We start from the raw sequence: 17,966 nt of genomic DNA on the forward strand, positions 1-17,966 counted from the left end.
AACCAAGCGGGAGTTGGATGTGGATACTCTGTTGCGCTCAGTTTTTTCTGTCCTTTGTCTGCCCCATCAGTCTGTATCTGTGCCTGTCCCTGTGTGTTTGCCTATTTTGTCTGTGTCTGTTGTATGTCTGTGTGTCCAGCCCTAACAAAGGGCTTTGCGTGTGTGGAAGGAATGTGACAATTTGCAGAAATCTCTAACAGAGCTTAGAAGAAATTAAGTCACAGGCTCCAACTTGTTGGGAACAACCAAAAGAAACTTACTCTAAGTACTACTGTTTCCTTTTCAGACTCCATTGAATCATAGGGAGAAACTAAACTAGGACCTTCAGGAGCTGGGGACTTCCCAAAAGCTGAACAGCTTCTGTTGTAAGGAAACAGTTGTCTGAGTCCAGACATCTCAGGGACAACTTTTCCATCTTGCAGGCAGGGTCAAAGTTCCTGTTCCCAGCCCCAGGAACCAACTCCTATCCCGACTGATGGACACTCCCTTGTTCAACTTATGTCAAAATATGATTGGTCAATACCAGAGCCCACACTACTTCCTCCTTGCTTTATGGTTTCATCCTTTAAATATGCTATACAAGGTCCCTTCAGGGTCATAATTAGCTCCTGAGTCTGTTCTTCAGCCCTGATAGATCAGTAGCAGCTTGATTACCATAAACTTTTGACATCTGCATTGACCTGATGTTTGAGTAATATTGGCTGTAGGTTGGATTTAAGCAGACCCCACAACAAAACTGATCTCAACTGAGCCAGACAACAAACATCATTGTTTATCGACCAATAAATGGATTATTTCAACCTTTATAGTGCATTTTAGGAAGTTGCTTTCAATTTCTGTATTTACTGCTGTGGTACTTTGAATAAAAATGTTGCCCATAGGCCCATAGGGAGTGGAACTATTAGGAGGCATGGCCTTGTTGGAGTAAGTGTGGCCTTATTGTAGGAAGTGTGTCACTAGGGGTGGGCTTTGAGATTTCAGAAACTCAAGCCAGACCCAGTGTCATCTTGCTTCCTCTGCCTATGGATCCAGATATACAACTCTCAACTCCTTCTCTAGCGCTGTGGGAAGCTACAACTAATGTGCGCATGTGCAGTAGAGTTTTTTGCAGAGTCACTGCCTGGCCGGAGGCATGCAAATGAGGTACTGAAAGCATAACCAATCAGGTGTAGACACACCTCTCCTAGGCCTATATAAGCAGCGCCAGTTCTGGGGCTTGGAGTCTTTTCGCCTCTGCAATCAAGCTCTCCCGATAAACGTGTGCAGAAGGATCCTGTTGTGGCATCTTTCTTGCTGGCGAGTCGGGCGCTCACACAGCGCCATGTCTGCCTGCATGCCGCCATGCTTCCTGCCATGATGATAATGGACTAAACCTCTGAACCCATAATCCCACCCCAATTAAATGCTTGTCTTTATAAGAGTTGCCATGGTTTTTCATAGCAATAGAAGCCCTAACTAAGACAGCTGCTTTTAGCCAATGATATACATGATATACATGCATTATCTGGGTCAAGGGCATGTAAGGGTACATAACATAAGATTACAACTTTGTATTAGCTTAGCTTGTAAAAGATGTTTACATAGGAAGTCCAAGGCAAGTAAGGTTGGTTCTCTGAGAGGCAGGTTAAATAAACAGCACAAGTACAGAGCAGGATAGCCGACTTTAGTCTTCAGTGACCTCAAGGTGTAGTATTAGCTCCGCTGTGAGGTCCAGCAGAAAGTCCAGTCTCGTAGGGTGCTAAGAGTTGTTTTCAGAACTGAGATGACTGCATAGACTAAATTTTTCAAGCTATGGCAAGGGCTGAGTATCTAGTTTGTTATAGCATGGTTGAGTTTGTCAATTTAGCTTCCTGTCGGGCATACTCTTTGTTTTCTGATCTGAGTCTCTGTTTGACCCTCTGCAGGGTCTCCCTATGCAGTAGCCACCAGCCTCAGACTTGGGGGTTTTCTTGTCTGGGATTCCGGAGTCCTGGGATTTCAGTTTTGTGCCACCTTGCCGGACTTATTAGGGTTGAATGTTTCCTAGAGGTATGTGTGTTAGAGGCCTGGTCCCCAGGGTGGCAGTGTTGACAGACAGCAAAACCTTTAAGAGATGGACCCCAATGGAGTCCTGTCACCCAAAGAGTTGAAGATAGTTTTCATGAGATGTATTTTTCCTAAGAGGAGTGTTAAAGGAAGTAATATTGGTCCAGACAGCTCTCTGGTTTACTCCAAGATTTGAGCCATTGTCCCTGTTTGCACTTCTGCTATGATGTGACAGCCTCCACCATCAGGGACTCAACAGAAGCCAAACCATCAGACTTTTCACTTCTAACTCTGAGACCTAAATAAACATCCTTTACTTCATAAGTCTGCCTGTCTCTAACATCTCATTATGGAAATAAGAAGTCATTCATACCAGATTGCGATACTTCACATCCCAGAATCAACTGGGCCCAATGGGTACTAAGCATTTAATTTCTGTGCATATAACATCTTCATGTGGTTCTCAGTAGTTTGATGTTTTGGTTTTGTTTTTTAAATCTGATAGTGAGGATCAAACCCCGGCCCTCCCATCTGCTGGGCAGACACTCACTGAATCACGCCCTCTGCTCACACCCGATGTTTTCATATCCAGGCTCATTTCAACCTCACTTCCACATCTAGAGAAGTCCCTGTGCTTCTCCAGTGGGTACCTCAGTAACAATAGAATAGCTTGTTAATGCACAAGTCTTAATTACTGTTCTCCTGCTGTAATGAGACACCACGGCCACAGAAACTTTTATAAAGGAAATCATTTAATTGGGGCTGACTTATAATTCCAGGGGTTTAGTCCATTATCAACATGGCAGGAAGCATGGCGGCATGCAGGCAGACATGGTGCTGGAGGAGCTGAGAGTTCTATATCCAGATCGGCAAGCAAGACGCTAAACCAGGACTGGGCTTTTGAAACTTCAAAGCCTAGTGATACACTTCCTCCGATGAAGCCACACCTCCTAGTCCTTTCAAATAGTGTCACCCTGTAAGCATTTAAATATATAAACATATGGAAGCCATTACTATTCAAACCACCACAGAAGAGAAACACATTTCTGTGGCCAGCCATCAGGTTTATCCATCCAATACTTAAAAACTCTCACTATGAATAGTTTTAAATACATTATTCATCAAGGCATCTTCTGACATTTCCTAAGCAGTTTTTAATGGCTAGGTGAGATGAAGGGCAGGGAAAGATTTCAGTTACGTTTGTCTTTTCTCTCCGCTAACAGAAAAAGCAAAAGACCGTACATCACAGGGAAGAGACTGTTGTAAGAACAGCACAGTCGGCAGAGAGAGGAAAGGCTCCGGCCCTCCACCGCCAGCATGATGTAGGCAATGATGAGTTGGGTATGAGCCCAAGTGAGGGCTCTATAAAGCAGCCGCAGGGGCCAGGATCTGATTGATACGTTGGCAAAAGTGTGAATCAGATAATCGGCTTTCACCATTACAGACCAGCACAGGAAGCCGAACACCTGGCCTGGGTGGAGCCCGTGCCACCAGGCAGAGAAGGCAAATGTCTGCAGCAGGGGCCAGCGCCGGCTCTTCCGGAAGACGAGCCTCCTGAGCCACAGAGCTGTGCTTCGGTTCCACTGCCTCGCGAACAGGGAGATCCTGTGGGTAGTTTCCAGGGTCCAAATGTCCACGTCGGGGACGTACCCCTCCTCTCCAGGCCCCTGGCCAGCCTCAGCGCCAAAGCCCGCCGCGTAGAGGAGAGAGTCGTCCAGGATCCAGTGGGAGTAATAGGTGAGTTTAAAGAGCCCAGCTGTGGACCACATGAGGTAGATGCACTCCAGCTGCTGGCAGTCACCCAGTCCAGCTCCAGCACTCACCGCGCTTCTCAGCGCCACCTTGAGGCACTCCAGCCCAAGAATCTGCAGACCCCTCCAGGTCAGAGCCCGAAAAGAGATACTCTGATACAAAGAGCTTGATCTTTGAACGCAAGCCTGAAACCTCCGGAAGGAACACAGGGAGCCTCCCAGGAGGGCAGGGAAAAAGAGCAAGTAGCTGAAATAAGGTAGAGCATCCCACAGGTGCTCAGAAAAAGAACTCTTGCTCCTGACGCCCCGCCTCGGGGCCTCCACCTTCCCTTCACAAATGTCCAGTGAGAGGGATGTGACTCTCTGCGTCAAGAGCATGAGGGAAGAAAGAGTGATGTAGAACCTGAAAGACATTTAAATAAACATGTATGTGAAGCCACGCCATATTTATTGTCTCACACTTGTTCTCTCGCCTCCAACCTGCCCACAGATCTCATAGCACGCTCCACAAACACTCTTAGAATCTTTTAGAACCGTGCATTATTCCAGGGCAAAACCACTAATTATCCCAGGCGGGATATCACACTCCTTTAATCCCAGCATCTCAGCATGCAGAGGCAGAGGCAGTTGGATCTCTGAGTTCGAGGCTAGCATGGTTTTCAGAGCAAGAACTACACAGTAAGAACTACACAGAGAAAACCCTACCCCGACCCATCTGACTCATATTTATGCTGCCATGTGGTTGCTGGGAATTGAACTCAGGACCTCTGGAAGAGCAGTCAGTGCTTTTAGCCATTGAGCTATCTCTCCACCTCCTGGTTATAATATTTTAGAATAGCTTATAAACAGCTGGAGAGATAGCTCAGTGGGCACTTGAGACTGACAACCCCAGTTCAATTCCCAGGTCCCTCGTGGTAAAAAAAAAAAAAAAAAAAAAAAAAAAAAAAAGAAAAGAAAAGAAAAAAAATGAAAAAAAAAAAAAAAACCCTAACTCCCAAAAGTTGCTCTCTGAACTCCATAGGAGTACTGTGTTGTGTACAACAAATCAATCATAAATTAATTAATTAAAATGTTCCTTTAAAAAGAGAACAGCTTACAAATATTAGAATCACACCCGGTATGGTGACGCATACCACATTCAAGAGGTTGAGTCAGGAGGAGAGTGAGTTGGTTTGTCTATACTGTAGAGTAAGTTCTAGACCATTCCATACATAAAAAAATAAAAATCAATAAAAAGAAATTTAAGACTGGAGACGTGGAAGAAGTTTGGAAACAAAAATAAATAAGAATTGGTAGTAAAAATATGATTCCAGGAATGAAGTGTTAAACATAAGCCAGGCCCTGATTGTAATATTCTGGTGCCTGGGGGTGCACACTGAAAACGCATCAGGGTGAGGGGTAGCACCTAAGCAGGTGTCATTTGTTTTCCACCAGTCTTCTGAACTCTCTCCGTGACACCCTCGAAGACTCTGTTGGTGAGATTGCTGAGGACAGCCAGAGAAAATGACAATCACACTATGCATAATCAAGAAGCCAGCACTGTCCCCAGCCATGGCTGTGTCTCGTTCTGACTTAAGGTCATCAGATCCTTTTGCCTGACTTATCTTGAGAGCAGGGTCACCTCCAAATGCCAGCTTCCCTTCTGTTGCAGGCTGTGTCCCCCTCCCCCCCCCCAAATTCACATCCTTAAGTTCCAAGCCCTAGTGACTCAGAGTGTGAGCATATTTAGAGACAGGGTCTTTAAAGAAGCAATTAAAGGGGCTGGAGAGATGGCTCAGTGGTTAAGAACACTGACTTCTCTTTCAGAGGTCCTGAGTTCAATTCCCAGCAACCACATGGTGACTCACAACCATCTGTAATGGGATCCAATGCCCTCTTCTGGTGTGTCTGAAGACAGCTACAGTGTACTCACATACATTAAATCGATTTTTTAAAAAAGAAGCAATTAAAGAGATGTCATACTGGGCAGACACTCATCCAACGTGACTAAAGAGATAGGATAATCACACATGTGTATGATCAGACACAGACACACACGTGCAATGACCATGTGACAACCCAGAGAAGGCAGCCACCTATAAGCCAAGATGAGAAGCCTCAAAGGCAGCAAGCAGCCACTGTGCCTGTACCATCACTAGCCGCCAAGCTGTGCAGTTCTGCTGCGTTTATCACCCAGTCAGTTGGCTTTGCCATGCCAACTCGGGCTAGCTAACAGATATTTTCATTGCACATCTGCACAGCATTCCTCCCACTCAGAGCCTGTTCAACTGGCCCTTCCAGACTCTGTCAGGACCTGGCTTCCTACTGCAGTCCTGATTTGTCACGTCCAGAACAGTAATCCTGCCCACTTGCTATCTAATCTTTCCCAGAAAGTGTGTGTGTGTGTGTACACGTATGTGTGTGTGTGTTGTGTATGCATGTGTGAAGGTCAAAGGAAAACATGTATATACTGTTCAATCGATGCCTGCCTTATCCCTTGGTATAGAGTCTCTCATTGAACCTGGAACTAGGCCAAGGAGCTAGCCCCAGTAATCTCCTGTCATTCCCCCTCTCCCAACACACACAGAGCTGGGGTTACAGCTGCATACATAGTCACATGGCTTTTCTCTGTGTTCCTGAGATTTGAACTCAGGTCCTCAGATTTACACAGCAAGCATTCCCACCCACTGAGCCATCGCTCCAGTGCACAAGTCTGAAGTCCTCCATGAACACTGTCTTATGCTTCTGTTTGTGGTTTTTGAGACAGGGTCTTCTGTATCCCAGTCTGGTCCTCAATTTGCTATGTAACTGAGGATCGACGCCAAAACCCCTGATCCTCTTGCCTCTCCCTCCTTGTGCTGGGATTTTTAAAAGAAGAAGCAATTAAAGAGATGTCATAATGGGCAGACACTCATCCAAACATGACTAAAGAGATAGGACAATCACACATGTGTGACACCTTGCACAGGAAGGTGTCACCGCATCTGGTTTGTCATAATAACTTTTAAAGGACTCTAGGTGCACTGGGAGTGGCCAATCCACTGAGCTAATAGTAGGTTAGAATCAGACAAGTTACCCACCCAGTACAGTCATGAGTGACACAGACAACCAACAGCCACAGGGAGCCAGGAACATTAAATCTCAGACTCACGGGTATTTTATTCGCTAGTCTTTGTCAATCCCACTGACTCACAACACAGTGTCTCTGGTCTGTAATTAGCTCTTGGTTTTTGTCCTCTGTTGCTTTCCAGATTGGGTGGAGGAAGCGATAAAGCAGCTGAGGCCCTGCCTGAATAAAGATAGCAGCCAGCAGCAGCCAGCCAGGCCCTCTGTGATGTGGCTGTGTCAAAGCTGCCAAGGCTGAGATGAGCATACTGTTGTCACGTCACTCCCAGGAGCAACGAAAGCTACAGCGAGTGCCAGATACTGAGTTCTATAGACTGCAAACCAAATGACGGTTGGTAGTTACGGAACTGCATTTGCAGCTCAAACACCACAGCCTGTCAAGAAAGCTATTGCCACTTTGTATTCTTTTTTTGGGAAAGGAAGCTGAGCCGCGGGAGAGATTTAGTAACATGTGCATGCTCCACAGATGTGTGAGACTTAGAATCAGCTCAGCCTAACCAACTGGACAGGGGCCTTTACCTCACGGGTGGAGGCTCACCCAGGTAGTATTCGGTGTAGTGAAGACCCAGATGGCACAGGGTCTGCCAGCCCATCTGAAAGAAGAAGGTCGGCCTATGGACTTCCTGTGGACTGAGGGAGGAGACCAGAGCCACAGCGCAGAGCGCAGGGATGAAGATGAGCAGAGCATAGGGACCCATGGCAGCCAAAGCCAGGACACCTCCTCCAGCCAGGAGAGAGAGGTACCTGAAAGAAAGGGACAACAAAGTGACATTTAGAACAGTGTGGCAAGGACCCTGGTGACTCTTGCATGACCATCGTACAAGTGGCTATAACCACTAGGAGCCTGTAGTGGTTAGAATGAGGATGCCCGCCATAGGTTCATATGTTTGAATGCTTGGTCCACAGTTAGTGGAACTGTTTAAGAAGGATTAGGAGGTGTGGCCTTGTTGGAGGAGATGTGATATTTGGAGGTGGGTTTTGAAGTTTCAAAAGCCCAACCTAAGTCCAGTCCTCTCTCTCTCTCTCTCTCTCTCTCTCTCTCTGCCTGTGGATTAGGATCTAAGTTCTCAGCCTGATGCCTCTGTCTGCCACCATGCTTCCTGCCAAGATGATAATAGACTTGCCCTCTAAAACTGAATAAGGCCCCAGTTAGATGCTTTCTCTTCTAAGACTTGCCTTGGTCACAGTGACTCTTTACAGCAATAGAACAATAACGAGGATAGTCTCAAACAGCTTGGCAATGGGGCTCTTCAAGATCTGACTGAGTGTAAATGAGAGTAGAAGAGCCATCAACCCCACTTCCAAAGCACATACCCTTTCCTCCCTCCTCACTGCGTGCATACCCCGTGTGTATTTGAGGGAGCTGGAGAGAGGAGGCACAGTGCTTCTCTTGGGCAAGTACCTGCACTCATAAGCAGGAAATCTTTATGTCAGCGTTTCGTCCTCACTACTGTACTTGGACTCTTAGGACCTCATGATTTGCTGGTTTGGTTTTAAGTTTTTATGGTTTACCAACTCCCTTATGAAAATCTGCAATTCCTGCGGATCAGTCACTGCAGGATCTCTTGTTCTCTCCAGCACAGAACTGATCCCTTCTCTGCTTTCTTCACTCTGTCCTCAGCATCCCTATTCCACCACCTTTCAGTCTTTCTTCATCTCATGCAATTCGTGGCTTCCTTCTTCATTGTGTAAGCCAAAGAACCATAAATGATATTGGTTATCTTGCTATTACCAAATGAGATGTGAGATAAATAAAAGACAACTTGCTGGGCACAGTGTCCATCTGCAATCCCAAAACACTCAAGAGACTGAGGCAGGAGAATTACAAATTCTACAGCCAGCCTGGGCTATATAGCAAGTTCCAGACTAGCCTGACATATATAGTGAGACCATGTTTCAAAAAGACTGAAAGAAAAAAAAAAAAAGATTTTGTCTGGTATGGCTTTGTACATTTGCTCAAGTTTTCCCAGTTTTCTTTCTTTAGTGTCACTGCCTTCCTAGGGTAAATGACATCTGTGACCATTCATTGACACTGACAAAGTCACATGATCAACATGTCTTCCATCACAGTGATCAGTCTTCAAGCATACAGGGAAGCAGAACACAATCGTCTTCTTCAGCATTGAAAGGTTCTATGCCCACATGGAAGCAGGAGTGTGTGCCCCGGTCCTCGCTCAGAAGCCCCAAAGAATAAGATGTGAAAAGTCTGGGAGAGACCATATTCTGTAGTCTTGGTTCTTCTTTATGCAGAACATGCAAGGTTTTCATCTCAGTTGTGCCAAGTTAGTAAAGCTGGTGGAAGGCGTGAGAATACATGTCAGATGGGCTAGGCTGGGTACAGTGAGGTGAGGGGACAAAGCTTGCATCTCTCTACTACTTGGAGCATGAAGAAACTGTCACTGGGGGTGCACATCTGCCTCTGGGTGGAGTGCCCAGCAAGTGTTAGCAACAGTTACTGAGACCAGCAGATACCTCAGTGAGACACCCCAACCCATACAATTCAAGCCCAGCCCTGGGCATTCATGTGAGTCTGTCCTTGGGACCTCAGCCTTCACTTTCAACTTCTGCTGGCTTGAATGGGAATGACGCCCATAGGCGCATATATTTAAATGTTTGGTTCTCCGTGGGTGGATGGTTTAGGGGAGATTAAGAGGTGTGGCCTTGCTGGAGGAGGGGTGTTACCCAGCCCCCCTTGCAGATCAGGATGTGAGCTCTCAACGACTGCACTAGCACAGTGCCTGCCTGCAATCACACGGCCAGACATAGTAGTCATGGACTAACCCTCCAAACCTGCAAATGAACCCCCAATTAAATGCTTTCCTTTTAAAAGATGCCTTGGTCATGGTGTCTCTTCAGAGCAGTGGAACGGTAATAAAACCACTATATAAAAATAGAGAGGACACTTATTCCTTGTACTGCAGAAGTGCAAGCTAGGGACACACACAAAGATAACAGAATTAAAGGATTAATAAACATCAAACAAATATCTACACATGTATACAGTGTACGATGTATAATTTGTCCAGTGCTTTTGACTTCATTTCTAGGCTTTCTGCTAGTACAGAGGAGGCTGAGATCATACAATTAAGAGTAGAAGGCCAGCCTGGGGTATACGCTGAGACCCTGTCTCAGAAACAAACAAGTAAATAATCGTGAGGGTTAGGGGTGTCATCCTGGTAGAACCCTTGATAGCATGTCAAGGCTACTGGTTCATCCCCAGCACCAAAGTGAGCATAGCTGCAAGAGACCAGAGACAGGCTCCTCCTCCTCCTCCTCCTCCTCCTCCTCCTTCCTCTTCTTCTTCACTTTATAGGTAAGGACGAGGTGCCTTAGGAAGCTATTCACACACACAGTTCAGCACATTAGAAGCAGACTCGGCTTTGAAGATGCTTCTGAAAAGTCAGCAGGCTGTGCCCAAAGCCGCCCCCTAACCTTTCTTATCGAGGAAACCAAGATTTGTATTTAGTGAAGGTGTGTGTGTGTGTCCAAGAATTAACACTCGGGAGTGGGGGGCAGGGAAAAAAAAGAATTAAGACTCAACAGTCTTAGGGATGGAGAAATGGCCCAGTGGTTAAGAGTGCTTATTGCTCTTGTGGAGTTCTGCTTTGATTCTACGAATCCGTATTAAGAAGACCACACCCATCTGCAACTTCAGTTCCAGAGGATCTGATGCCCTCATGTGACTTTCATCAGCTCTTGTACACACATGGTGCACATGCACACACTCAGACATGTAAGACTCAGCCCTAGCATAGCTGCACGGGGTTAGCCATTACTTTTATGCTCACTTTGCTTTAATACTTCGTGAATCTTCCTATATAGAAAGCTTCTTTATAACCGTTCCCCTAAAGCCAGTGGTGCACACCTTCAATCCCAGGACTGGAGAGGCAGAGGCAGGCAGATCTCTGAGTTCAAGACCAGCCTGGTCCACAGAGCCAGTTCTAGGACAGCCAGAGCTATACAGAGAAACCCTGTGTCAAAAAAAAACAACAACAAACAAAACAAGCAAAACAAATAACTGTCCCCTATGGCCATCTCCCAGAAACAAGGGTAAGGGCCACCTACCAATTGTCAACGCTGTATAGTATATTCTAGTTTAATCAAACCTAGTAATTATAAATATCACCTACAGCTACATTTTACTTAGGAAGATCCACTAGGTCTAAGAGATGGTGCTTAGCAGTAAAGTACATTTAAACATGTGTGAAAGCCCTGGGTTCAATTCTGGACCCCACAGACATGTGGACAGACATACACACACATACACACATGCATACCTGAACACCACACACATGTGGACACATATACCCGCACACAGCTTCACTAAATAAAAATCTTAGTTTCCTAAATAAGAAAAATTAGGAGGCAGCTTTGGGCACAGCCTGCTGACTTTTCAAAAGGATATCTTCCACTAAGGCCTCTTCAAACCAGAGTCTGCTTCTAATGTGTTCACCAAGAAAGCATGTAACGCAGTTATCAGATCTTTAGTGGCAATGATTTTAGACCAAATAAGGTATAATCTACCAAGATTTGTTTTGAGTCATTTCTCAAAAACAAAACAAGCAAAGAAACAAAGACATCTTTAAAAACTCATACTCGGTTATAGATGTATAACTCACAAGCAAGGTTATCTATACACTTTAATTTTATGGTAAGCAAAGTTCTATAAAAACTAAGACTTGCTACAAACTAAGCGGGCTGTGTGGTCAGCACAGAGGCATACCTTTCGAGACTCTGGCATCTCAAAGCAAACATGAAGTTAATTTTGGAGTCTGTGGTACGCTAATCTGGTGGTTCTCAACCTATGGGTCGCGACCCCCCTTGGGGTCAAATATCAGCTGTCCTAGGTATCAGATATTTACATCACAAATCATAACACTAGCAAAATTAGAGTTAGAAAGTAGCAACAACAAAAATAATCTTCTGGTTGGGGGTCACCATAACATGAGGAACTGTACTAAAGGATCACAGCATTGGGAAGGGTAAGAACCATTGACAATCATTTTCAAGCAGTCAACCATGGGTGGAGGGGTATAAGCTCACACACGCACGCATCACAAACGGAGGGTAGTTAATGTGTGACATGTACAGGCCACTCTGTGCGTTCCACCCTATTACTGTAGCCCTAGATGGAAAGGCAGCATTAGCCGTCCAGCCTACCTGGCCCGGGTGGAAAAGGTGTCCAAGATGCAGAGATAATTAAACAGAAGCGCAAACGGGAACGCAGCCCCTTGATAAAATGATAAAGGATGCAGAAAAAAGAGCTGGAGCCAATCCATCCTGAATGTGAGGCCCACTGTCCTTCCTAGAGTCCCTAAGCGGTGCCCTTGTGAAAGGGAAGTCACAACCAGGCTCTCCGTAGCCTTTTTATAGGATGTAGAAAGGCCTGCCCGACAAAATGAAAGGGAAGCACTGGAGATAAGCAATGTAAAGGTTGGCTTCCCAACAGAGGGGCGGAGCCATGGAAACCAAAGCATGTAGGCATTCTCTCCCTTCGCAGTGTTTACTGAAAAGTCACTCTCAGAGGCTGTACCTTGCAGGCAGTGTGGCATATTATCTTCTTTCCGGCCATTACACTCTTCTATATTTTCTTCACTAAGTTAATGAGAAAAATCAATGGTTGTGGACAGAAAGGCTTAGGACTAAAGGAAGGCAGAACCACAGGACAGAAAAATAAAACTCCTCTTCTCAACTACTTCTTTTTTTTTTCTTATTGTTTTTTGGGGTGTTGTTTGTTTTTTGTTTTGTTTTTCGAGACAGGGTTTCTTTGTGTAGCCCTGGCTGTCCTGGAACTCACTCTGTAGACCACGCTGGCCTCGAACTCAAAAATCTGCCTGCCTCTGCATCGTAAGTGCTGGGATTAAAGGCGTGTGCCCCCACCTCCCAGCTTCAAGTACCTCTCTTAGAGTGACTTGTCTTCCAGAGTAACATCACCCCTCCCAAATCACGAACCTATTGCTGGGTTAGTTTATTTTCTGCCCTTTATAAGCAAAGCAAGAGATCTACAAAGGCCAGGACCCTGTTTCATTTATTACAACATATCCAGAGTACAGACTAGGGATAAATATATGCTTTGTATTCAATAAACATTTATTGAAGTTAAGTGCCACGCAAGTGTGGGAGGAAACATTTTTATAAAATTTTTTCTTTGAGGGATGGGTAATGTAAAAGAGACTTCCTTAAAGCAAGAGTGAGAAGCCATCTCTTGGCTAGTTGAGACCTGTCTGCTTAGCCTGGCCATCACAAGGAGGTCCTTACCCAGCCGGGCTCAATACATTTGAGGAGGGAGCTGTCGCCCCTGCACTAGGCTCTCTGGTGCTGGAGAAAGAAAGAAACACCTCCGGAGTCTTACCCTCACGGATCTCAGTTCTGGGGGAGACAATACAATAAATAAATTCAGCTTAATGAGAACTTATGAAGAAAAATAATCAGAATAGCGGGGTGGTCTGCGTTTTATTACAGGATACCATGTTCTGGATATCTGTGTCTCTCCTTGAAGCTTAATTCTCAAGGTGATGGTATTAAGGGGTGGGGCTATGGAGATTTGACAAGGAACTCTCTGCCCTCCTGTGTATGATTAGTGTCTTACAAAAGGGCTTACCAGAACTTATTTCCACTCCATGAGGCTGCAGTGACCGGCGACATCCATGAGGAACTAGCCCTCCCCATAGAACCTATAATACTCTGATCTCAAGCGTCCCAGCCTCTAAAATTATGGGCCAAATTTCTATTATTCAGCTCCGACACAATGCCACATAAAACATGCTAGAGTGAGAGGGATGGGAGAACTTCACCTTTAACTCAGCACAACCGTGCCAGCAATTCACTCTGCCAATACTCACCTCTCAGTTTCTATTATGTCATTTGTATCGCTGCATACACGTCTCATGGCGTCTTTGATCTTGTTTGTATTTTGCTCGGCCAGGTCTTAGGGCTGTTGCTTACGCTTCTCCATTGAATTTGCTGCTACAACACGTTCATTTTTCAAAGACGTGTGTGTGTGTGTGTGTGTGTGTGACCCACGGAGGCCAGAAGACCATATCAGTTCCCCTGGAGCTAGAGTTAAAAGCATCTGTGAGCCATCAGTCGTAAGCACTCTCCAGTATGACACACTCTTCACTCTTCAGCCATATCTCATATACACCCTCTCCTTCCCGTGTCTTCTTTCTCTCATTCTTACTTCCTCCTCTTACTTTATTTTTTTAAAAATTAATTTGTTTGTTTTATGAGTACACTGTCACTATCTTCAGACACACCAGAGGAGAGCATGGGATCCCATGACAGAAGGTTGTGAACTTTCAAATGGTTGCTGGGAATTGAACTCAGGACCTCTGGAAGAGCAGTCAGTGCTCTTAGCCATTGAGCCATCTCTCCTGGCCCTTCTTTTTGCTCCTTCATTATAACCTTTGATGGCATTAATTATCCCTAAAATCTGGGCAGCCTGACAGTGTCTTCATTTCCTCTCCCAACTACTTTACCCACTTCGCGGTTTTTTTTCTTTTCAAAGTCATTCTAATACATAACCCTCACCCCTATTTCCCTCCTCCTCCTGATCCGATGAACTAAAATCTGAATAAGCACCACACTATCCTTGGTGTTTCGCTTCCAACAGTTATGGGGTCACTCATTGTTAACTTGCTTGTATGACAGCCCCATAGTGATGACAACCTAGCGTATCCCTCTCAGGGAATAATACAGAGCTCACAGCAGGCACCCTGAGCCCCTGGACTGGGGAATTACTTTCTAAGCTACACACTCAACCCTACCACACCCAGGTCCTCCTTGAGCCCTGCAAGTATTTCAACTGAAAGCCCAGAGCCGGGAGCTAGAGAGATGTCTCTGTGGTTAATAGCACTTTCCAAACCACCTAAGTTTGATTCCCAGCACCCGTATGGCATTTCACCACCACCTATAACTCAGCTTCAAGACTTAGATACCTCCTTCTGGACTCTCTGGGCACACATATACACATAGCATTCATACACACACGCAGGCAATAATATATCCATACACCTAAAAATGTAAATTAATTAATTAATGATTAAAAACCAACCAACCAACCAAGGGTCTGGCAAGATTGCTCAGCAGTTAAGAGCACTGGATATTCTTCCAAAGGATCCAGGTTCTATTCTCGGCATCCACCTGGAGGCTCACAACTGTCTAAAACTCCAGTTCTAGGGGAAACTGACAACTTCTGGCCTCCAAGGTCACTTAAATACATGCAAGGCCCCTATATACATAATAAAAATGATAACACAATACAAACCAGTAAAGTCGAAAAATAATAAACCAAGCAACAAAACTAGCATCAGATATACAAATCCCAACACAGTGACATAGTATGACACAGTTAAGACAACAAAACTTCTCTAAAAGATGCTAACCCTCTAGTAAGAGCATTTAGTGAGAGTAAGTTGAACCCACCCAAAGAACTCAAACTAAGGATTGCAAACATGTTCAAAGGCACAAACAGCTGAATAAGGAAGGGATACGGGATAGAAGGATCCAATAATGAGACAGAAATACTGAAGAAAAACTACTCCGAGATGCTAGAAGTGAAAAACATGGTGAGTCTGTGGAGGCTTGAATGAAAAGTCACCTCTATAGTCTCTGGTATTTGAACACTTGATCAGAATTTGGTAGTGTGAGAGGAGGAATAGGAGGTGTGGCCTTAACAGTGGGAGGTGTGGCCTTAACGGTGGGAGGTGTCACAGAAGGTAGGCTTTGCCACATTCCTTTGCTTTTTCTGTTCTGTGCTTGTGGTTCTAGATGTGAGCTCTCAACTTCCTGTTCCTGCCCGCGTGTCCGCCAATTGCTGCCCTGCGTCACCTCTGCAGTCACAGACTCTTATTTTTCTGGATCCGTAAGCCAAAATAACCCTTTTCTTCCTAAAGATGTGTTCCGTCATGATGTTTTATCTCAGTAACAAAAAAGTAATTTATTCAAACTCAAACCAAACAAACTGTAAAATGCTAGGCCTTTAATCTCAACACTGGGGAAGCAAAGGCAGGTGGATCTCTATGAGTTCCAGGCCAGCCTGGTCTACACTGCCAATTCCAGGCCAGCCAGGGATGCATAGTGAGGCTCTTGTCTCAAAACAACAAAAACACCAACACAAATAGCCCCGTGGGAAACCTCAGGGACAGGACAGACCAAGGAGAGGACAGAATGTTTGATCTTAGAGACACCTGCAGGACTAGAGCAATTCAGCAAGGACAACGATAAAGAGATGGCTCAGAGGTGAAGACAGGCACTGACTGCTCTTCCAGAGGTCATGAGTTCAATTCCCAGCAACCACATAGTGGCTCCCAACCATCTGTAATGAGATCTGATGTCCTCTTCTGGTGTGTCTGAAGAGAGAGACAATATACTCGCATTCATAAAATAAATAAATAAACCTTTTAAAAAATAAGAAGAAAAGAAAAAAAAAGTATGAATGGGAATTCCAAGATCTACTCAAAAGTCTAAGACAAACTCTATGGGCTACAGACATACAAGGTGAAGAATCTTATCCTAAAGGCATAGAAAACAGTTTCAAAAGAATTGTGACAGGAAATGCCCCCACAGTTTTAGATACAGGAAGCACTAGAAAGGAAGACCAGAAAAGAACCTCCCCTGTCATACTGTATTTAAAACACTAATATGGAGGACCATTAAAAAAAAAAAAATGTGTATTGAAAGTGCAAGAGAACAGCACCACACCACATCACCTGAACAGGCGGGTCCCTCTGAATGAAGGTAGGTTGTTCAACTGAAACTTTAAACGTCAAGAGCTCACAATGATGTCTTTCAAAGTCTGAAAGTACTCTAGTACTGCACCCACTAAACCTACGTGTTCTAGCTAAAGGAAAAATAAACACTTTCTACTGCAAAAACAGACTCAAAGCTGGGCAGTGGTGGAGCACGCCTTTGATCCCAGCACTCGGGAGGCAGAGACAGGTGGATTTCTGAGTTTGAGACCAGCCTGGTCTACAGAGTTAGTTCCAGGACAGCCAGGGCTATACAGAGAAACCCTGTCTCAAAAACCAAAAACAAACAAACAAACAACAACAGACTCAAAGAACACATTACCACTAAGCCAGGTCTACAGAAGACCTGAAGGAATCTTTCAGATTGAAGAGAGAAACAAGTCCTTCTGAGAAATCATAAAAAAGAATAAACCACACTAGAAAAACTGTTAAAACAAGACAACAACCACTATAAAAACCAGGAAAATGTCAGGAGCCATAACTCTGAGTAACCAAGGGTGACCTTGAACTTGTGATCCTTCCTGGGATGGGTTTATGGATGGGTTCTGCCATGGCCAGTTTCCTGTGACTGACTCTCTGGAATGAACTCTGGACGTCATGCATGCTAAGCAAGCACTGTACCAACTGAGCCAACAGCCCCAACACACCCCCTTTAAGATATTTCTTGGTGTGACTAGAAATTGCTTAATTAAGAAACAGATTGTCCCGGATAAAGGAGTGGGCCAGATTCAATCAGTTTAAAGGGTTCCGAGCAACACTGAAACTTCCCCCCTGAAAAGAAGAAATTCCACCTGTGGGTAGCAGCTTGGCCTTCCAAATGAAAAGTCCTAGCTTGATCTACGGGTTTCGAACTTGCACAGCAGATTCCTAACAAACTAATTCCTAACAAAACCCTCGTAACTCATATCTCCTGCTGGTTCTGCTTCTCAGAATGAATCCTAACTATGCCACCTGGGTCCTACGTAGCAGTAGTTGGGAGGTGGAAAGACAGCTTGGTTTCTTCAGAGTTTAATAGCGTGAGATGACAAAGCCTCAGAAGAGCCAAGCACACACGTACACACGCATACACGCACGCGCTTGTAAAGAGACGTTTAAAAACTGGATTTGATGTTCAAAAGAGATTTTGACAGGCTTAGGGAGGAAGTTAAACGTAGAGTGAACTTAACGATAAGGATCAGGGATGCTGGGGTTAGGGTAGACTTGGTGAAGTAAACACTGCCAAGTGGAAAAAACGACTTTCCAGGAGGCAGAAGCGAAGCAAGCCAAGCCGACCCCGAAAAGCAAACCAACCTCAGCACGCAAGCGCGAACCTGGAAAACAGAAGGCCCCGCCTCTC

The 17,966-nt window shown here is 45.0% G+C and overlaps 1 protein-coding gene across 1 annotated transcript; it reads right to left on the minus strand.

Moving 5' to 3' along the window:
- Positions 1–2,759: 2,759 nt before the first annotated feature.
- On the minus strand, positions 2,760–17,966 carry Mboat4 (membrane bound ghrelin O-acyltransferase MBOAT4). Its single transcript, XM_085844021.1, has 3 exons — positions 17,921–17,966; positions 7,401–7,625; positions 2,760–4,179 (listed from the first exon to the last, which is right to left on the minus strand). The coding sequence occupies exons 2-3, from the start codon at positions 7,577–7,579 to the stop codon at positions 3,216–3,218; spliced, it is 1,143 nt and encodes a 380-aa protein (XP_085700147.1). The 5' UTR covers positions 7,580–7,625; positions 17,921–17,966; the 3' UTR covers positions 2,760–3,215.

This window comes from Mus caroli, unplaced genomic scaffold (assembly GCF_978045245.1).
Source record: "Mus caroli unplaced genomic scaffold, Mus_caroli_1 scaffold_10, whole genome shotgun sequence".
Classification (NCBI taxonomy): domain Eukaryota; kingdom Metazoa; phylum Chordata; class Mammalia; order Rodentia; family Muridae; genus Mus; species Mus caroli.